Source organism: Phocoena phocoena, chromosome 4, assembly GCF_963924675.1.
Source record: "Phocoena phocoena chromosome 4, mPhoPho1.1, whole genome shotgun sequence".
Lineage (NCBI taxonomy): Eukaryota > Metazoa > Chordata > Mammalia > Artiodactyla > Phocoenidae > Phocoena > Phocoena phocoena.
Window position 1 is genome coordinate 85727845 of NC_089222.1, and position 18547 is coordinate 85746391.

General features: G+C 46.1%; 1 protein-coding gene across 1 annotated transcript; it reads right to left on the bottom strand.

Moving 5' to 3' along the window:
• Positions 1-237: 237 nt before the first annotated feature.
• On the bottom strand, positions 238-15502 carry TIGIT (T cell immunoreceptor with Ig and ITIM domains). Its single transcript, XM_065875859.1, has 4 exons — positions 15439-15502; positions 14051-14380; positions 11567-11673; positions 238-486 (listed from the first exon to the last, which is right to left on the bottom strand). The coding sequence occupies exons 1-4, from the start codon at positions 15500-15502 to the stop codon at positions 238-240; spliced, it is 750 nt and encodes a 249-aa protein (XP_065731931.1).
• Positions 15503-18547: the final 3045 nt, after the last annotated feature.

An 18547-nucleotide genomic window follows, 5' to 3' on the forward strand; every position in this document is an offset into this window, starting at 1 on the left:
AAGACGGTACAGAAGGGAAGGGTAAAGGGAATGCAGACACAGAGGAGGATGACATACATTCACTCAACCGAACACACCCGCACACACACGTGTGCAGACGTCCACATGCATACACACGCCTATACACACACACACACACACACACACACACACACACAGCCGTGACGGGCAGACGCCAATACGTCCATCTGTGATAGCACAGGCAGGACTGTGTCTCCCAGAGAATGCCCCCGGGAGCTAGCCCTCCTCGGCGGGGACGCTGAAGCTCGCGAGGCTTCTGTAACTCAAGACGTTGAAGTAGTCGTGCGGCTCGGGCTCTGCGCGGTCCTCTCCCGGCTGCTCCCTGCAGAGGCCGGCGTCCGCACGCACACAGCTGCCCGGGGAGGACAGGACGCCGGGCCTCCACTCCTCCTGTTCAGACAGCCTCCTCCCGAGGCCACCTTCCGCAGAACGGATTCTGAGAGATTTCTTCCAAAAACAAAAAAACTACAAAGTGAGTATGTGGGGATGTCTTTTAGAAGTTACTCCCCAAAATGATACATAGTTATAATGATCTCTTCCTTTCTTACACACACACACACACACACACACACACACAAGTTGTGTTCTTATCCACAGCAGTTCCTTAACCCTTAATTTCTCAGCCTCTTCACCGTAGACGTCAGCACTAACCGCGCCCCGGAAAGGCTCCGGGCTACACGCGCACGGCGGCCCACGCGCTCCTGCCTGTTCGCTGAGCCTGGGCGGGCGGCTTCCAGTCCCAGCTCTCTCTTACTCCTTCTCGCTGCCTCTGACGCCGCTGACTGCTTCCTCTTTGAGATGTTCTCCTTCCCTGGGCCCCATGGCATCACTCTCTCCGCTTCTCCTCCTCCGCGGCTAGGCCTGCTCTTCTTGCCGCCGACACTTCAGCTCCCCAGGTAAAGAAGTTCCTCGGGGTTTCGGTCTCCGCTTTCTCGCGCCCGGGACTCTCTAGTCCGCTGTGCACTCGACACTTCATCCGTATGTACATCTGCAACCACCCTCTTCCCTCTAGGGATCCCCAAATCCCTGTCCAAACCAGCCCAGGCTTCCGCCCTGAGCGCCAGACCCGCCCTGTGACTCCACCCACGGCAAGCCCATACACCACATGTATAGTTTCGCTTTACGCCCCACAGCAGACTGTGTGTGATGCCCCCCCAAAATGCCTTTTGCGATTTGGCCACACTCACTTTTCCAGCTTCATCTGCTGCAGTGCTTCCCCAACCAACAGCCCAACTCCCGGTATAGGGCCTGGATGCCAGAGAGGCACCGTTGATTGAGAATCTGCTATGAGCACCAAGTGGACTAGCTTCTTTATGTCATCTCAGCACAACCCTATCGACGTTTCTACTTGTGAGTGAGCCGATAGGTTCAGACAGGTGAAGTCCCAGTTCTGACTTGGGTTTGTGGGATTCCAGACGATGCGCTTCTCAGCCAAGCTGCCTCTCATCTTGCAGTGTCTCGAATGCCATGCACTCTTTCCTGCCTCTCCTCCCACGGTCCATTCACCACAGTTCCCTGCAAAGCTGTCTGCTCACTCCTCCAGACCCGGCTCTACAGCACGTTGTCCAAGAAGACGCCTCTGATCTTCCGGGAGAGTAACATCCTTCCTGTGTGTTCCACTACGGTCCCGGGGGGGTTCTCTGTTGTAACATTCATTGCTGCCTGGAATTTGTTTACCCTTCTGTCTCTTCAGGCCCCAAACTGTGAGCTCCCCTGAGGGGAGGGTCTGTGCTGTATTCCTCTTGGTAACCTCGGAGTTCACAACAGATGCTCAGTATAGGTCTTAGAGGACTGAAATGCACACAAAAACACACAAACTCACTCTCTCTCTCTCTCTTTCCTTGCTCGCTCCCCCCCACCTGGCCCCAAATCTAAATAAACGGGATTTTCCAAATCAAAATATGGACTCATGGTCGGACAAGTACATTTACACTTATGAGACAAGAGGATAGACCGTGAAACCTGTCTGAGAAAATCAAGGATGTGAAATCAGCCATCACGTCCATATGACAGCATCACAGGTGAGGGTTGTGCTTTACAGGCAAGAAAATCAGAGCAGCAGGCACAGGCGGGATGGCAGGAGAAATGTCTAATAGCGTACAATGCAAAGGTGACATCCTCTTGGCCTTCGTGGGTACTGCTCTAAAGCTGGTCACCTAGCCCCACTGGAGGTCCAAATGACAGAATCACAAAGAGCCACCACACACAGGCTTGGAAAATAACAAGAAACACAAACCAAATTGCATTCTGCCCACCCCACTGCTTCCAGGATAGGAAACAGCACCATCCTCATTGGCTAGGGTCAAGCTCTGCAGGACATAAATAGACGCAGAGAGGCGGAGCGGGAGGGTGGGCAGCATGGATGGGCGCCTTGAACACATATCGGAAGTTACAGATGCGGCCTCACTGCGGGCCCTGAGGAGCTGGGGCCCACGGACTGTTTCATTCATTGCTTTTCAGTAGAAGTGGCTGCGCCTTACTGTAGGTGTGAAAGAAAGGGTTGTTATCGTAGGTCAAGCTGATTCTTTGCTTCAAAGAAGTCCTACATCCCTTGATGCAACCCTGTCCATTTAAAAAATACAGATACCCGATTCTTTCTCAGAGACCCGATTGTGGCTTTTTGTGTTGGTGTGTTCTTGTTCCCATTCTTAGACTGCCTACCCTTGCCTTTGAATCTCAGGACTATTTTGTCTTCCAAAAATCCTCTGGGAAATGTAAATATGCCTGAGCTGGGTCTCTCAGCTGTTCTGTTTTCATTCCATCCTGCATAGGGAACCCTGTCATTGTAATCAGTGTAAAAAACAAGTCTGGGATTAAGGCATTGATGTTGTTCTAAAAGACCAAACGAAGCTACGACGATAGCAACTATGGAGATTTGCAGGACAAATGTTACCCTCTTGGAGAACGTGAGAACAGACAGTTGGCAGTCACTGTCCTGCAGCTGGACACACCCATCTCTCCTTGCCCTCACAGAAGGTCCCCTGGGTGCACTTTTCTCAATAGTCGCTTAGCAAATGACATCCATTCATTTAGTCAAATCAATCTATGCAACATAACTAATTTATTGAGCACCAGGTATCATGAGATGCTACAGTAAATAAATCTTATAATAATTATAAGAACTTAAGAAATAATGGTTATTCATACATGCCAGGAAAAATGCCAGGGGCCTTATGTGAATTACATGACTCGAGTTTTTCTACAGCCCTAACAGGGCAATACCATAATTGTTCCCATTTTACAGATGAAGAAGGTGAGGGTCAGCAAAGTTAGGTGACCCAGCTACTCAAGTGGTAGAGTCAGGATCCAAACCCTAGGTCTGTCTGATTCCAAACGCCAAACTCCTAAATAATTCAACCTACTGGCTCTCAGGGTCTGTAGGGAATACTCTTGGTGCCCTGCTCAGATCACCTCACCGCCTGACCAGTGCCTCCTTTCCCCAGACACTGGGAATCTAGGCTATGAGTGGCTCACAGCTGCCCCTTCTCTGGAGGATTGCTCTTGGACCTTTCCTGGTGAGCAGCCAACAGTCAACAGCTGGCTGAGGCGGGTTTTCAAAAGGCTGGCCCCCTCCTCAAGGTGTGACCAAATCTGCTTCAACCACATCTCCCCCCGAAACCACATTCCTTAGCCCTACCTTGCTTCCTTCACCACTCTTCATCTGAGAGCCCAGCCCAATAAGTCACTCTCACCGGAATTCCCATGCCAGGCTGCATGTCTGGGAACAAATCTAAAGAAGGCAGACTCTAGGATGCGATTGTGGAGGGGAATCCCTCACCAGCTGAATGGGAAGACAGACCCCACCACTGGTGGTGAAATGGGAAGAGACACAAAGGGAAGGGGGTTATGAACTGGTGCAACAGCTCTGACATTTGAGAAGTAGAGAGCAGATAGTGCTTGTTAGGACTGTGGGATTGGGTGGCTTTTACTAAATTCTGCTGTTGGACTGAGACGAGAACATGACAGATCTACCAGCAACTGAAAGCAAAGTGTGAGAATCAAAGCTCCTCTTCCTTGGCAACATTTAAAGAAACGCTCACCTCCAACACTGAAGAGCAGGCAGAGGACCTACTATAAGGGCGACAGAACTTCAAAGATGGCTGAATTCTAAGCCTGGGCAAGACTCCACCAAAATCAGGGTCTGGGCGGGAATGGAGGCGTTTCTGTGCATTGGGAGGAGGATCTCTTGGTAGATGCACTTGGGAGCCTTTAACCACCAGCTTCTCTTGCATCATCTGGAGCTGCAGAGGTGACCCCCTTCCCCGGGATGGAAGATGGGTCCTGTCAGGACCTCCCTCCCCTCCCCTATTGGCCATTGGACCATAATTAGCAAAAATCTCAACCTACACTAACTGAGGGAATCCTGGGCATGCTGAGGGAGGAGAGAGGTTGTGACAAAAGGAGCTAACACATAACTGGTGGAACTGGGAGAGTATGTTTGGGAGTGAATCCTGAGGGGAGTGGATCAGGGCTGGGTGAATAGAACTTAAGACTGGATGAGGGACACATCATTTGTCAATATTAGGACACATCCCATGGCTCAAGATCTAACACCCTCACAAGGCCCCGGGACACAGCTGTCAACAGAGATGCCAACAGTGCTTTGGAAAACTAGGGAAGAAAGAAACAAAATGCTCAGAGAATTGGAGTTGTTATCATAGACCCATGTGGAATAGTAAGCATATATTTGTCTCTACCCCCAGTTCCTGCTAATATTTGGTCTCTATTAACCCCAGTTCCTGACACAGAGCTCCCTAAACTCCTAAAATATCCTGAGTGGTAGGAATGTCATACACAGGGCTCTTAAATCCCTTGGAATATCCTGGGTGACAGGGGTGTCTTTTGTTCCAATGAGGTGACTTTCGCTGGGCTCCAGAATGGAGGCTGGTTACCAGAACGACCAAGCCATGATGAGAAGCTTGGAACCTCCAGCCCTACTCCCTATTCTCCAGAGGGTGGAGGGGGCAGGAAACCGAGTTAATAACCAATCATGCCCGTGTGATGAAGTCTCCATAAAAATCCCAGAAGTATGAGATTTGGAGTTGATGAATATATCTACATGCTGGCAGGGCGGCACACCCAGCACCTTGGGGAGAGAAGCACCTGTGCTCAGGACCCTTCGAGACCTCACCCTATGTATTTCCTTCATCTGGGTATTCATCTGTATCCTTTATCAAATTCTTTATTATATAATAAGCAGGTACATGTAAGTAAGTGTTCCCCTGAGTTTTGTGAGATGTCTTAGCAAATTATCGAATCCGAGGAGAGGGTTGTAGGAACCTCAATATACAGCCAGTCAGTCAGTCAGTCAGTCAAAGGTACAGGTGACAACCTGGGACTTGCAATTGGCATCTGAAGGAGGGCAGTCTTGGAGGACTGAGCCCCTAACCTGATGTTAAGTCCAAGCAGATAGTGTCAGAACTGGATTGACTGTAGGACACTCAGGGGGTGTAGGAGAATTGGTCAGTGTGGCAATAAACCCACACATCTGGTGTCAGAAGTGTTCTGTGCAGTGCTAAGAGTAGAGAAGAGGAAAAGACAGACAAACAGAGTTTTTCCCAATACAGTCTACTAAATCAGGGATTGGGAAACTAAGGCCCATGGGTCAAATCTGGGGTACCACAGACCTTTGTACTGCTCACGAGCTAAAAATGGATTTTATATTTTTAAGTGATTGAAAAAAAATTCAAGAGAACAGTATTTTATTAAACATGAAAATTATATGAAATTCAAATTTCAGTGTTTATAAATAAAGACTTATTGAAACACAGCCGCACTCACTCATTTACATATTGTCTGTGCTGCTTTCACAGTGCAATGGCAGAGCTGAATTTTTGCAACAGAGACCGTAAGGCCCACAAAAGCTAAAAGATCCTGGCCCTTTACAAAGAAACTTCGCCAATTCCTGTACTAAGTAATTTTTTAAATCCAACAGCTGATTATGTTTCTTGGGAAGATCCAGAAGACACCCTTTTGCTGAGGTGGAAAGGAATGTGCTAGTTAGGGGAGAACCAGCGTCATTGAGGGGCTCAGAGATGTCTCTCCTCTATAGGCTGGAGCTGAAGTAGGCAATGCTTTTATAGAACTGGATCCCCAGTAGAAAGAGGGATGAGGAGATGCCAAAATAATATAGGGACAGATGGCAGCACTTAAGAAACAAGGTGGATGTAACTACTGCAATGGCAGCCAAGGAAGCCTGGCCCACAGGGATAGTAAGATGGCTAATAAAGCCCAGTGTGTTCCTAGGAGAAATATAGATGGACAGCCAACAAGGATATTGCTTAAATGTATAATCAAAAGATCAAGGATACATGAGCGTAGACGGAAGCATGGAAAGCCAAGATTTCTTGCCCATTTCCAGGTCTATAATAGTACTGGCTTGGATCCTGTCTGTTCACCCCTCAACGTCACTCTCCAACCTTCTGCACCCTCTTGTGTGCCCAGAGAAGACTGAACTACGCGTACTGAATCAGTGAGTTCCCTTGTCCTCTGGCTTGAGTTTGGGTTCAGCCAATGCAAAGCAACAGTAGGAGAATGGAGGGAAAGAGTGTGAGGTGAGGGTATATATTCTCCTGGCATTCTCTCTGCAGGGTGGACTTGGACTGGCTGTGGCCTTCAGTCAAAGATTACATTACTTCTCAAAGTGGTCCCTCCACACAACTGTCTCTTTCCAGGTCCTAGTCGTCATCCTCCCTCCCAGGTTCCAGTAATCATCCTCTCTCCTTTCCCCTAAAGAACTAGGGTTGGTAACAACACACTCCTACACTCCTGCTTATGGTTTCCTTATATGCTTCCCAATCCTTTGTAAATCTCCTTATTAAACTATCCTCAAACTACTCGTGTTGTGAATACTATGTGTTCCCTGATGGACCTTGAATAATACAGGTATAAAATGCATTTGAGCAAAGAGAGAGAGAAGACTGGAAACTATAGCCAAAGCATATGAAAAAACAGAGAGGAACTAATTTAGACAGGAAGCAGTGGACATGTCAAAGAGGGGGCTGATGAGTAAAACATTTTAGAAGGGGAGCCACAGAGCTTGATAGCTACTGGACTCTCTCTTTTCACCTTTTCCCCTTTCCCTTATACAAAGATGACCAAAGTTGGTCTAGGATACTGACCTGGAAATGAACCAGTCTTAATCCTTAACAGGAAAATGTGTTCTGCTGCTTCTAAAGAGCTTTCCATATGTCCATGCCAGAGCTGCAGAGCTCTGGTGACAGCAGAGGACACTTGTTCACCAACCACCGTAACAGCTCCCTGCCCAGATCAGAGATCAATCATCATTCTCTTCACCTCTCCCCTCTAGTCAATCACTTCTCTTTCCCTCATCTTCCCCTAGAGGTTTCATTTATTAAACCTGTCTACTGTGATAGCCAAGACATAAATGAAAATACTATAAGTCATTGACTTCCTCGATAGCACTAGCCACATCTCAGCCACTGCTGGATCCCCAGTACTCTGTTCCATGATGTCTGTTGAATGACAAGGAATAAATGGCCACATCTCTATGAACCAGGTAGGTCAGCAATCTCAGTGTTCGTTTCATAAACCTGGAAGTGAGGGTTTGAACCATAGGACAATAGATTTTTGTAGGCAAGTTGGTGGACCAGGCAGTCATCTTCTGGTATTAGATTTTATGTAACTTTCACCTATCACATGAGCTTTCCTACCATTTGGAGAATCTCTTTCACTTCCTCTAGACCAAATTAACAAGGTCCAACAGGTGCCTGGAGCACTGTTAGACCAGTGACTGGGGGAGACCTGGCCAATTTGTAACTCAGAGGAGAATAAGACTTTAGTTTTGCTACCAAAATACCTTTTCCCATCCTCACTCCAATCTGTTCTCGGTAAAATAAGGTTAGAGTGAGTGTCCCTGGGCTCTCTTCATTTGTAGATCTGACTGAAGACAGAACATGTGTCAAATGGAACATGTTATTTTTACATCAGTACCCTAGTTATTGATGGTAGGTTACAGAAAGCAAACTGAGTTTATCTACACAGAAAACTAAGAGAATTTAAGATGTAAGATATTAGACTAAGTGTTCAAGATGAGTCACTGGTAATAGACATGCGTGTGCACAGAAGTGTAACTCCGTAAGCAGAATTAACACTAGGAAAATATATACAATTTTTTATCCTAGGCAGGGATATAGAATTAAGGCTGTTTAAAATGCAAAATACCATGAGGTCTAAGTGGAGGAACGTTACAATAGCACTTTCTTATTAAGCAATTCTAGTTTGTGCAATTCATCTCAACTCTGAGGCCTGGAGAGGGAAGTAGCTCTTGGTCTTCAAAGGAGTGACAAGAGTAAAATAGTAAAATAGATGTTAAGTAAAAAAGAAGAGAAAGTCAAAGGATGGTCCATTTCTGAGAGAGGGAGAAAAGGAAAAAGAGGACAAGAGCTCACAATAAGCAAGCAAGATGGAACCAGAGCCTAAGAACACACATCTGTCCACATCCCTCCCTCTCTGGGACTGGCAGTGACCTGGCCACATTCAGGCTAAATAGCTGTTCAGGAATCAGGTACAGAGGGGCTAGAACTCGAGTTGGGGGCCTTGACCCAATATAGCCAAAGGTACAGAGTGGGTGGACTGGGTAAATATGTTCTGCTTGTAAAAGTCAGCCTTTGAGTGCAGATATGAAATACAACATCAGAAATAGGAGTTCTGCTTCTGGTAGAACAATGATTGCCTCTGTTGCTTTGAACCAACCTTTCCAGGGAGAATAGCTAGAAAAACTGAACAAAATATTATAAACATCTATCTGTATTAATCAGAAATCTATCCAATCAGTGAGAAATTTGTGGTCTGGGGAGCAAGATCCAGGAGTAGGAAGACCAGAGAGATGAGATGAGCATTGTGGGGTTGGGAAGGGTATGGATTTTCTCCTAGAGAAATTGCCTGAGAGACAAATTAGCTACACAGAATTTCTAGCTGGAGGGACAAAATTTAGAGTTCAGAGTCCACCAAGGAAGGGAGACTCTGGCAAACACTACAGGCTTTGAGTTGGGACCCCAAAGGACTACACTCTACAAGTAAGGAAGTAGCAGAAATTAAATCCAGCTTTAAATCCTCTCACTACTGATTTAATTAAGGTGATGGGAATGCTACTGCCTGAAGATTAGTTACCGGATGGAAGCAAAAAGGAATCTTCTTTAGAGGAAGATGATATTGTCTACAGCCTCAAATTATGGCCACAGGTTTTCATGTAGAAATACAGCATTCAATGAAAAGTAAACAGTCAAAAAGATAAGATAGGTCCAAAAAACAAGCAAAAAGAGAGAATATTAAAAGACCCATAGAGAACCCAATTAATAGGAGTATCAGGCACAGATTTCAGAATAACTATGATTAACATTTTCAAAGAATTAAAAACAAGATTGGGAATTTTGGCAGACTTTAAACTATCCAAACAAAGAACAAAATAGAAATCCTGGATCTGAAAAATATGATAATGTAAATTAAGAACTTAAGGGATGAGTTTAACAGAAGAGTAGATCCATCAAAGAAGAGACTTAGTAAACTGGAAGGCATGTCCAAAGAAAACATTTGATGAGACAAGTAGATGGAAAATACAAAAAAGAGGGTAAGAGATGTTGGAAAAAGTGAAAATGTTGAAAATACCACATGATTAGAATTCCATAAGGAGAGGAAAACAAGGACAACGAAGTAATACATGAAGAAATAATAGCCAAGAATGATATAAAACTGACAAAAGATATCAAGCTACAAACTCAAAAAGCACTCCAAACCCCAAAGAGAATAAATACAAAGATGACTATATCCAATTATATCACCATATAATTGCTGAAAACCAAAGAGAGAGAAAATTTCTAAAGAACCAGAAAAAAAAAAAAAAATTATCTTCCAAGGAGCAAAAATAAGATTCTCATATAATTTCTGAACAGAAATATGAGAATCCAGAGACAATGGGGCAATACTTTCCACATGTTGAAAGAAAATAGCTGCCAACATAGAATTCTATACCCAGCAAAACAAATATATCACTTTTAAATTAAGGAAAAATTAAGATATTTTCAGATGAACAAAAAGCAAGATAATTCATCACTAGCATCCCTGCCCACAAGGAAATGCTAAGGATATCCTTTGAGCAGAAGGAAAACTATCCTAGTTATAAGATAGAACATGCAGGAAGAAGTGAAGAGCAACAGAAAGGGTAAATCTAAATGAATATTGGCTCATAAGACAATAAATCATTTTCTTGGGGTTTAAAATAGAGAACTAAAATCCATGACAATAATAGCAGTAAGTTGGGGAAGTAGGTAAAGAGTTAATGTGTTCTAAGGTTCTTGCAAAATCCAAGAAATGATGAAAGTACTAATACATATTAGACTTTAATAAATCAGGGATCTATTTTGTAATCTCTAGTGTAACCACTAAAAGAAAAGAAAAATGCATAATTACTAAATAGATCTTTTTAATAATAAAAAGTACTTAATTCAAAAGGCAGCAAGAAAGATTGGGGAAAAAAACAGGCAAAGCAAATATGAAGAAAATAAAGTGGTAACTGTAAACCCACATGTATCAGGAATAACAGCACCAGGTACCAGTCCAGAGAGAGCAAAGCAAGGCTGCAGAGTTGAGGTGTTAACGGAGGGGAACCAGAGTTGGAGGGAAAGTGAGTCAGGCACTAGGGAAGAGGATCTGAAACAAGGTGGAAAACAGTGCTGGGAATCACAGGCCTGTGTTCCCCGAAGTGTTTGTTTAGTAACTTAAGGCAACCTGGGATGGCTTAAAAGACCCAACAGGGCAGACAAAACAGGAGTGGGAATTCTTGCTTATTCTAATCACTAACTACCAGTTACAACACAAGGATGTGGATATATTTCTTCATTGTTTACAAAGCTTTCACGTGCAATATGCCACCTGTTCATCACAACCCCGTGATACAGAGCGAGCAGAATCATAATCCCCATTTTATATATGAAGAAACAGAGACTTGGAAAATGAAACAGCAACCCTGTCATCACACACTCAATGCTGAGATTAGAAACTTCCAGTTCCCCGTCCAATGCTCTTTCAGCCACGTGACCCCTTAAGCAAGAGTAACAGAGGATTTACAGCCTACTCGTCTTGCCATGTACCTTTTACTCCTAAATTTTTGGAGTGTTGATTTCTCATTCTGCGGAAGTGCTAGATAGCCCAGCACTACTGAAAGGTTGTTAAAATTAAAGGAGCTAATGTTCAAAAACCGCTGGCACAGAGTAGATGCCCAAGACGCATCAAAATCACAGTGGCTAAATCAGACTCTCAGAGGAGTGGCTTAAGGGACAAGCAGGAGCCAGGAATTGTAGGCCACAGCAAGATGGGGAGGATACGGATCCAACCTTTCAGGAGCTCCCAGACAAGGGAAGGGACAGCAAAAGAGCGTAAACAATGCCACTGAAAGGCAGAGCAAGGACTGTGAAGAAGGCACAATGAACAGTGGGAGAGATCACTTCCAGACAGAAAGGCGACATGAAAGGACCAGGATGGCAGAGACGGGATGCCCAGGACTGAGATATGCAGCCAGAGTCATTACCTTTCTGGCCAGTGTGAGCACCACAATGACTGCTGTGCCGATGACTGCCAGCACTGTGGCCATGGCTCCAAGCAGTGGGATCTGGAACCCAGCGCTGTGCTCAGCCACTAGAAGGAGGACAAAACAAAGGTGAGTGGGCAGAGGCCAGAAGCAAAGGGCAACCATTACAAGGGAAGCCTCAGCGTCAGGGCACGGGCATGGGAATTGGCCAGGCCTTTCTCTAACCACAGGACTGGCGTCTTCAGGTCCATCTCTTCGGACAGCAGAAAATCTGCCAGGCCCGTCATGAAATCAATGCCTGATCTCCCAAGGGGTGTACCCCACATACTTGACACCAGCACAGACCATTTTAACACTCCTTTCTCTTTTTGACAAAATCAATTTCAGTCATAATCTTGAAGTGAAACAAATAACATCCAGAAAAAAACCAGAAGGTGATTATTTTCTTTATTAAACTTCATATTTATAATCATACTAGTATAAAAAAAGTTTAATTAAAAATTTAAAGAACAGGGACTTCCCTGGTGGTCCAGTGGGTAAGACTCTGCACTCCTAATGCAGAGGTCCTGGGTTTGACCCCTGGTCGGAAAACTAGATCCCACATACATGCTGCAACTAAGAGTCTGCATGCTGCAACTAAGAAGCCCACGTGCCGCAACTAAGACCAGGCACAGCCAAAATAAATAAATAAATACATATGAAAAAAAAATTGAAAGAACGTTAAAGTACAAAGAAGTAAAAAAGCATATAACCTTTCACCTTAAGCCTGTAACACTTACTCCAACTCGGCTGTGAGACCCTGGAGGGAGTAAGGTTCTGGAGCTTTATCCTTTGCTGTTTTGCCAGCACCAGGCACCTAACAGGTGCTTAATAAATACTCATGACATGAATTAAAGCATGAATAAGTGAAGTTCTATGAAGATGTAAAATGTAAATGCAAGGAGGAAAAGCTAAGAAGAGAGTTTTGAAAAGATGAGTGATGCTTGACCCAAGGAGAGTGTGAGGGAAACAGGACTATTGTCAGGATGTGTGCTGGACTATAAGTGGAAGGGTTTCCAGGCTGCCTCATCCCATCCCCACCTCCTTCCCAGGAACTTGGGCAGAACCTGGGTGTCCAGGGCATTCCTGAAAGGAGAAGGGTGTAGCAGAGGCCGGGCCGCTCTTCCTTCTAACAAAGGGCTTAGATTGCCAGGAGGATGGCTAAAGCATGTAATCACTTAGGGCAAGGGCAGCACCCCCAGTACCCACAAGGTACCAGTAGCTGGGGGGGGAGCCCAAATTCCCCCGAATGTATTCTTCCTGCTCTGAGGACTCAGTCTCCTGCCTTGGCCACAGGTAGGGAAAGAGGACTGATGGAGACCGAAGTTGGAGAGGGTCAGAGGGGCTGCAGAGGGCTCTCCATAGAACCAGAAAAGGATGGAGGCTCTTCGCCACACGCTGCATTGGCCTATGCCAGGGGCCCTCCCTCTCTGGGACTGGCAGTGACCTGGCAGAAACTTTAAAATAACCTTTTATCTTCTCAGTTTACACATATTTCGCTAACTCAAACAATCTCCAACACCACTGATGTCAGCAAATAGCAGTTCCGAGAGTGTAGTTGAGTGGAACCAGAACACCTGTGTTAAAATCAGCTGTACCGCTCTGAGCAACAGCCAAGCCTCAGCCTCCACCTCCACCCAACAGTCAGATGGGAATCGGGGGATCGTATTCATACTTATGTTCATGCTTACTTACATACTTAGTTCATGCTTGTCATGTTCCAGGGACTGTTCTAAGGGCATTTTTTTTTAGTAAGTAATTCAATCCTACGTTAGCTCCTCAGGAGGTCTTACATCTTCTCCTCATTCCACAGACGGGAAAAACAAGGCACAGAGAAGCCCAATAATCTTGTCTGAGGTCAACAGCAACACCAGGATTTGGACCCAGGCTGCCTGAGTCCATCATGACTCTGCTATCCTGTCCCTCAGCCATGATAACAACACTTTCCCACCCTCCAGAGAACTGGTTTAAGTGTCCAGGTGGATAATGAAAGTGAAAGCATTTTGGAAACTATGAAGTACCACAGAAATGTAAATTATTGTACATTTACACTTAGCACTGAGCTCTAATCCTTTATAAACTTGGTGGCTAATTCTAATTTGCATGATCAATGCTAAACTAATTAATGAGATCCTTTCTCACAAGACCTGAACAACTGGTCTTCCTAACAAATATACATAAGAGGTGCTTTTACCCAAACAGTAGTTCTCAGTCCTGGCTGCCCATTCAAATCATCGGGGTGCTTTTAGAACCTAGCACAACCTGCTCTGCCCCTCTGACTGAACTGGTCCGGGATGGGGTGCCAGCATCAGTACCATTCAAAAGCTCCCAGGTGATTTGAACGTGAACCAGGGTTGGAAGGCCCCGCTCTGCAGTATTAGGCAGGAATGCATTTTCTACCCTAGAGGATGACGGTCACCAGCCACCCTGCCCCAGAGAGCATACCTGAGCTTTGTAGGACTTCCAGAAAGACTGTCCCTTTGTAAATGCCATCAGGGTAGGTGTGATAGATGCAGACGTACTCTCCTGTGTCGTTCCTGGTCAGTGACTGGAGGGTGAGGCCCAGGTTGGGGCCTGGGACCATTCGCTCCGTGAAGGCTGGGTCGATGTGCCACCCCAGGCTGGCATGATGAATGGCCAAAACTTGGTCCTGCTGTTTCCAGTTGACCTGGGTCACTTTGGCAGTAGTGGAGGAGAGGTGACATTGTAAGGTGACAGAGCCACCTTCCTCTGCAGAAATGTTCCCCGTTGTTACTATTCTGCCTGTCACAGCTCCTAGGGAAGGGGGAAAAAAGCAAGCACTTTTAGCAGCTGTCTTTGAAACTTCCCGTAGAAATTCCAAGGCGGCTTTAGGCCAGAATTGATTTTTGCAATGACAGTCTCTCCAGTCTGCCCTGTCATTCCCCCATACAGACTGTAATTACTACACAACATAGCACTTCACCCTCTTAGGATATTCTGTGGGAATATACCTTCCTGATGAACTCATTGATTATTTCCACACACTTATCTTGTCTCCCTACCTAGAATATAAGCCCTTGTCAGCCATCGCTTCTGCTTGATTGTATCTTCCAGCAGCCAGTTCTGTGCCGGACACATTATCCTTTGAAACAAAACCTGGCTCTTTTGGTTGACAACCATTTGGGGTGCCCGGAAAATGTTTCAGGAAAGCCACGACTTCCAAAGGAAAGGAGGCTTGGAGAGTAACTCTGCTTCTCCAGGCAAAGCCACCATCCTCGACACTGACCTCCACCCCGGCTCCAGACGGTTCAGAAAGCAACAGGGAAACAAAATTATACTATGGTTTTTAAATATTTCTGCCCCCTTCAGAAATATTTGCTTATGTTATTTAATATAGAAGGAAATCGATTTAACATAAATTAAATCTCTAACAGTAGGATCTCTGGAATCTGTGACGAAGACATTTTTTAATCCACAGGAAACATGTTGGGTTGGCCAAAAAGTTCGTGCGGGTTTTTCCATTACGGAAATACAATGTTTTTCTAGAAGTTTCCGCAAGGACAGAAGAAAGGAGGATGGCGCAGGAGTGAACTTCTCTCAGCAAACTCATCGTCCCTCCTCCTTAGTCCCTTTCTGTCCTCCTGCTTCCTTCCTTAGTTCAGCCATTCTGGCACCCCCCATCCCCAAGTCCTTCAACTGCCGCCTAGTACAGAACTGTATCTCCTTCTCAGAGACAGCCGTTTCTCAACGAGGGGACACAGGGCTCTGAAAGCTGTGTTTCCTTCCCTCAGATGGATAAGACCATGGCTCCAGCCTCCCCCTTCCTCCGCCCGCTCTCCCTCCCCTTCCAGTCCCAGACTAGACTTCAGTACCTGAGGCAGGGAGGAGAGCCTGCCTCAGCCCCTGGGCCCAGAGCAGTAGGAGACACCACTGCATGCTTCTGCCCAGGGGGCCGACAGGAAGGAGCTGCGGCCTCTTCTGCCAGTGAAACTGGCCGACTGCTGATGGCAGGGTGAAACTGAGCCTCTGAGGAAGAGAAGGTTTCGGAAAAACCAACTTCAGCAAAAACAACGTCGAAGGTAAAACTCACGACAAGTGCACAAACTGCACAGGGTGAGCCACAAGAAAGACCATGAAGGAAACACATTTAAAAATAAACAAAAATGTGGTTAGAGGTACACTGGTCTTCGGATTACTATTAGTCAACCTATTGTTTTTAAGTTCGGTCTCAATGCACTTTTTGTTTAAATTAGCCTTTATCTAATGAGCTCAAGCACATCTGTGTAATGCCCAAGATTCTGGAGAACCTGTTCCTGACAGGGTTCACTGGGCTGCCCCGACTGCAATGACAAGAGAAACTTAAGTTTGTGCACTTAAAGGCCAGGAACTGCACTTGAAGTCTAATGATCGAGGGAACAAAAGACATTTATTCAGAAACAAGACATGAGTGGGACAAAAGTCTTGGTCAAACAGAGCAACTTTCCCCTGAATGAGGGAAAGAACTAAGATCCTGTCTCCTTCAATCTAATTTCTTCTGTCTTGTTTATTTGGACTGAGACACTGTCGAATTCGGGCTCAGTCTCTCTGACCCAGTAGAGTCAGAGGAGACGAGAAGAGTGAGTTTTCTCCCGTACTGTGACCCCGTGACAATCCGGGATGCAAAGAAGGGCGAGCCCCAGTTGCCTGACCCTGGATCGGGATTGGCCGACACTTTTCTGGAGCTTCCAGCTCATCGTCAAGTCCTGCTGTTGACCCACCCTTCCTTCCTGCTTCTCACCTTCCCTCTCTCAGTTCATGCCTTTGAAAGTCCCTGAGTGCCTGAGAAGCGCTGGACTCGAGACTAGGCTCTGGAGATATGAGAGTAGATAATCACCGCCCCTGCTGTCAAAGTCAAAGCTTGCTCTGGTGAAGCGACACCCTGGGGAGAGGAGGTGGAAGGTACACATTCACCTGCCCTGGGCATGGCCCGTGGTGTTATGTCCTGAAAGTCTGCTGCTCCAACAGGGGACCATCTGAAGCCTGGCGCTCTGCCTCTCATTCCAGCCCAGCACCCTGAGCATTCCACACTTTCTGGGCTCCTGTCCTCCTCCTCTTCTGCAGGACGCTCCATCTCAAACCAGTTTCCTCCCCTCCCTGGGTACTACCTATTCCCAACCCTACGCTACGACCTATGTACACCCCTACACCCCACCCCCAGTCCCTTAGACAACTTATGCCTCACCAACTTCTTTCTGCCCACCCCAATTCGACCTGTCCTTCAAGGCTCACGTCAAGACATGTCTCCTCTACCGCCTCTCCACAGTCACAGAGCCTGCAGCTGAAGAAGCTATGAGACCTAACGCGTGTCTACCTAATGTGGCCGCAGAGGTTGAACCAGAGGGGTGTTTTCAAAACTGGTTGCCAAGGCAGAGGGGCGAGGGGTGGGAGAGCCGAGAGCAGCTCTGGGGAATAGAGCACAAAGGCGGACTCTGGCGTTCGGACTATAAAAAACTCAGAGACTGTGTTTCTATAGTGGGGGTTGGCAGAAGCCACAGAGGCAGGACCAGCTGGCCTTCTGTACCCATGGGTTCTGCATCTGTGGATTCAACCAACCACAGATTGAAAATATTTTTTTAAAAAATTCCAGAAAGTTCCAAAGAGCAAAACTTGAACTTGCCATGCACTGGCAACTATTTACATAGCATTTACATTGTATTTATAACTATTCACATAGCATTTACATGCTATTAGGTATTATAAGTAATCTAGAAATGATATAATTGTATCATATAACCTAGGAGGATTTGCCTAGGTTATATGAAAATACTAGGCCATTTTATGTAAGGGACTTGAACGTCTACACGGTTCTCAGTACCAATCCCCACAGATACTGAAGGATGACTGTATAATTAGAAATCCAAAGAAACTTAGAGTGGGTTAAAGAATTGTTCTATTTGTTTCTAAGCAGTCAGTCCAAAGAAGAGCACGGTCAAGTCCATTTTGATCGGTGGTGCTCTCCAGAGACATGTGAAGGTGGTGACTAACACCCTATGGAAGGAAAAAGACCTGGGTCCAAATTCATCCTGGTTTGATGACCTCGGGAAATTACTCAACCTCCTTAAGCCTCGGTTTCCTCATCTGTAAATAAAAACAATAGTACCCACTCCTCACTCCCCTCATAGCGTCCTTGTGAGGATTCAGTGAACTAATGTCCGGTAATGTGTTTAGCACAGTGCCTGGAACACAGGAAGGGTTCAATACATCAATGATAGTATTGATAATAACATTAACTAAGGAAGTGAAAGGAAAATCAGAGGAGAATATCCCTGTCTGTGTAATGTATTTTGACAGGAGTAAACCCCTGGTCTCTGGACTCCAAGGCCAGAGTCCTACAAACCTCTTCATTCTGGCTTAGGCATCTGATATCAAATATGAGAATAAAATATTACTGTGGAAAAGTAGGCACTGTACCAGCCAAACCCTGAGGACGGAGGAAGGTGAATGACAGAAGAGTCTCCCCAGAGAACCTCCCAAATCCCTCTGGGAGCCTCCTATTGGGACTCCTGGAACGGTCGCTGGCAGCAGCCGGAGCAAAGCAGCACAACCGTGAGAAGCAGGTCTGGAGCAAGAGCTTCCCGGGCCACCCTGAGCCTTTGGGGCCCCCCTTGGCAGCCCCTGCAGCAAAGCGTGAACCCCTGTGGTTAGTTGGGTGCCAACTCACGTTTCCATTTCAAGTTCTAAAAGGAGCCACTGTTTCTTCCCTGACTTCTGGGGTTGTGGGCTGTACAGGGATGGTTAGCCTTGAGGCAGTGGGGTGGGTGTAGGTGTTGGGGAAGGGACTCTATTTGCACGTAAAGGGACTCTATTTGCATGTAAAGGTGTTGGGGGATGGGACTCTATTTGCACGTAAAGGGACTCTATTTGCACGTAGAATGTAAAACACTCACCAGGCCCCTCAAGTCCTTTCACAGCCCAGACTTCCCCTCTCCCTGTAAGCCCCCC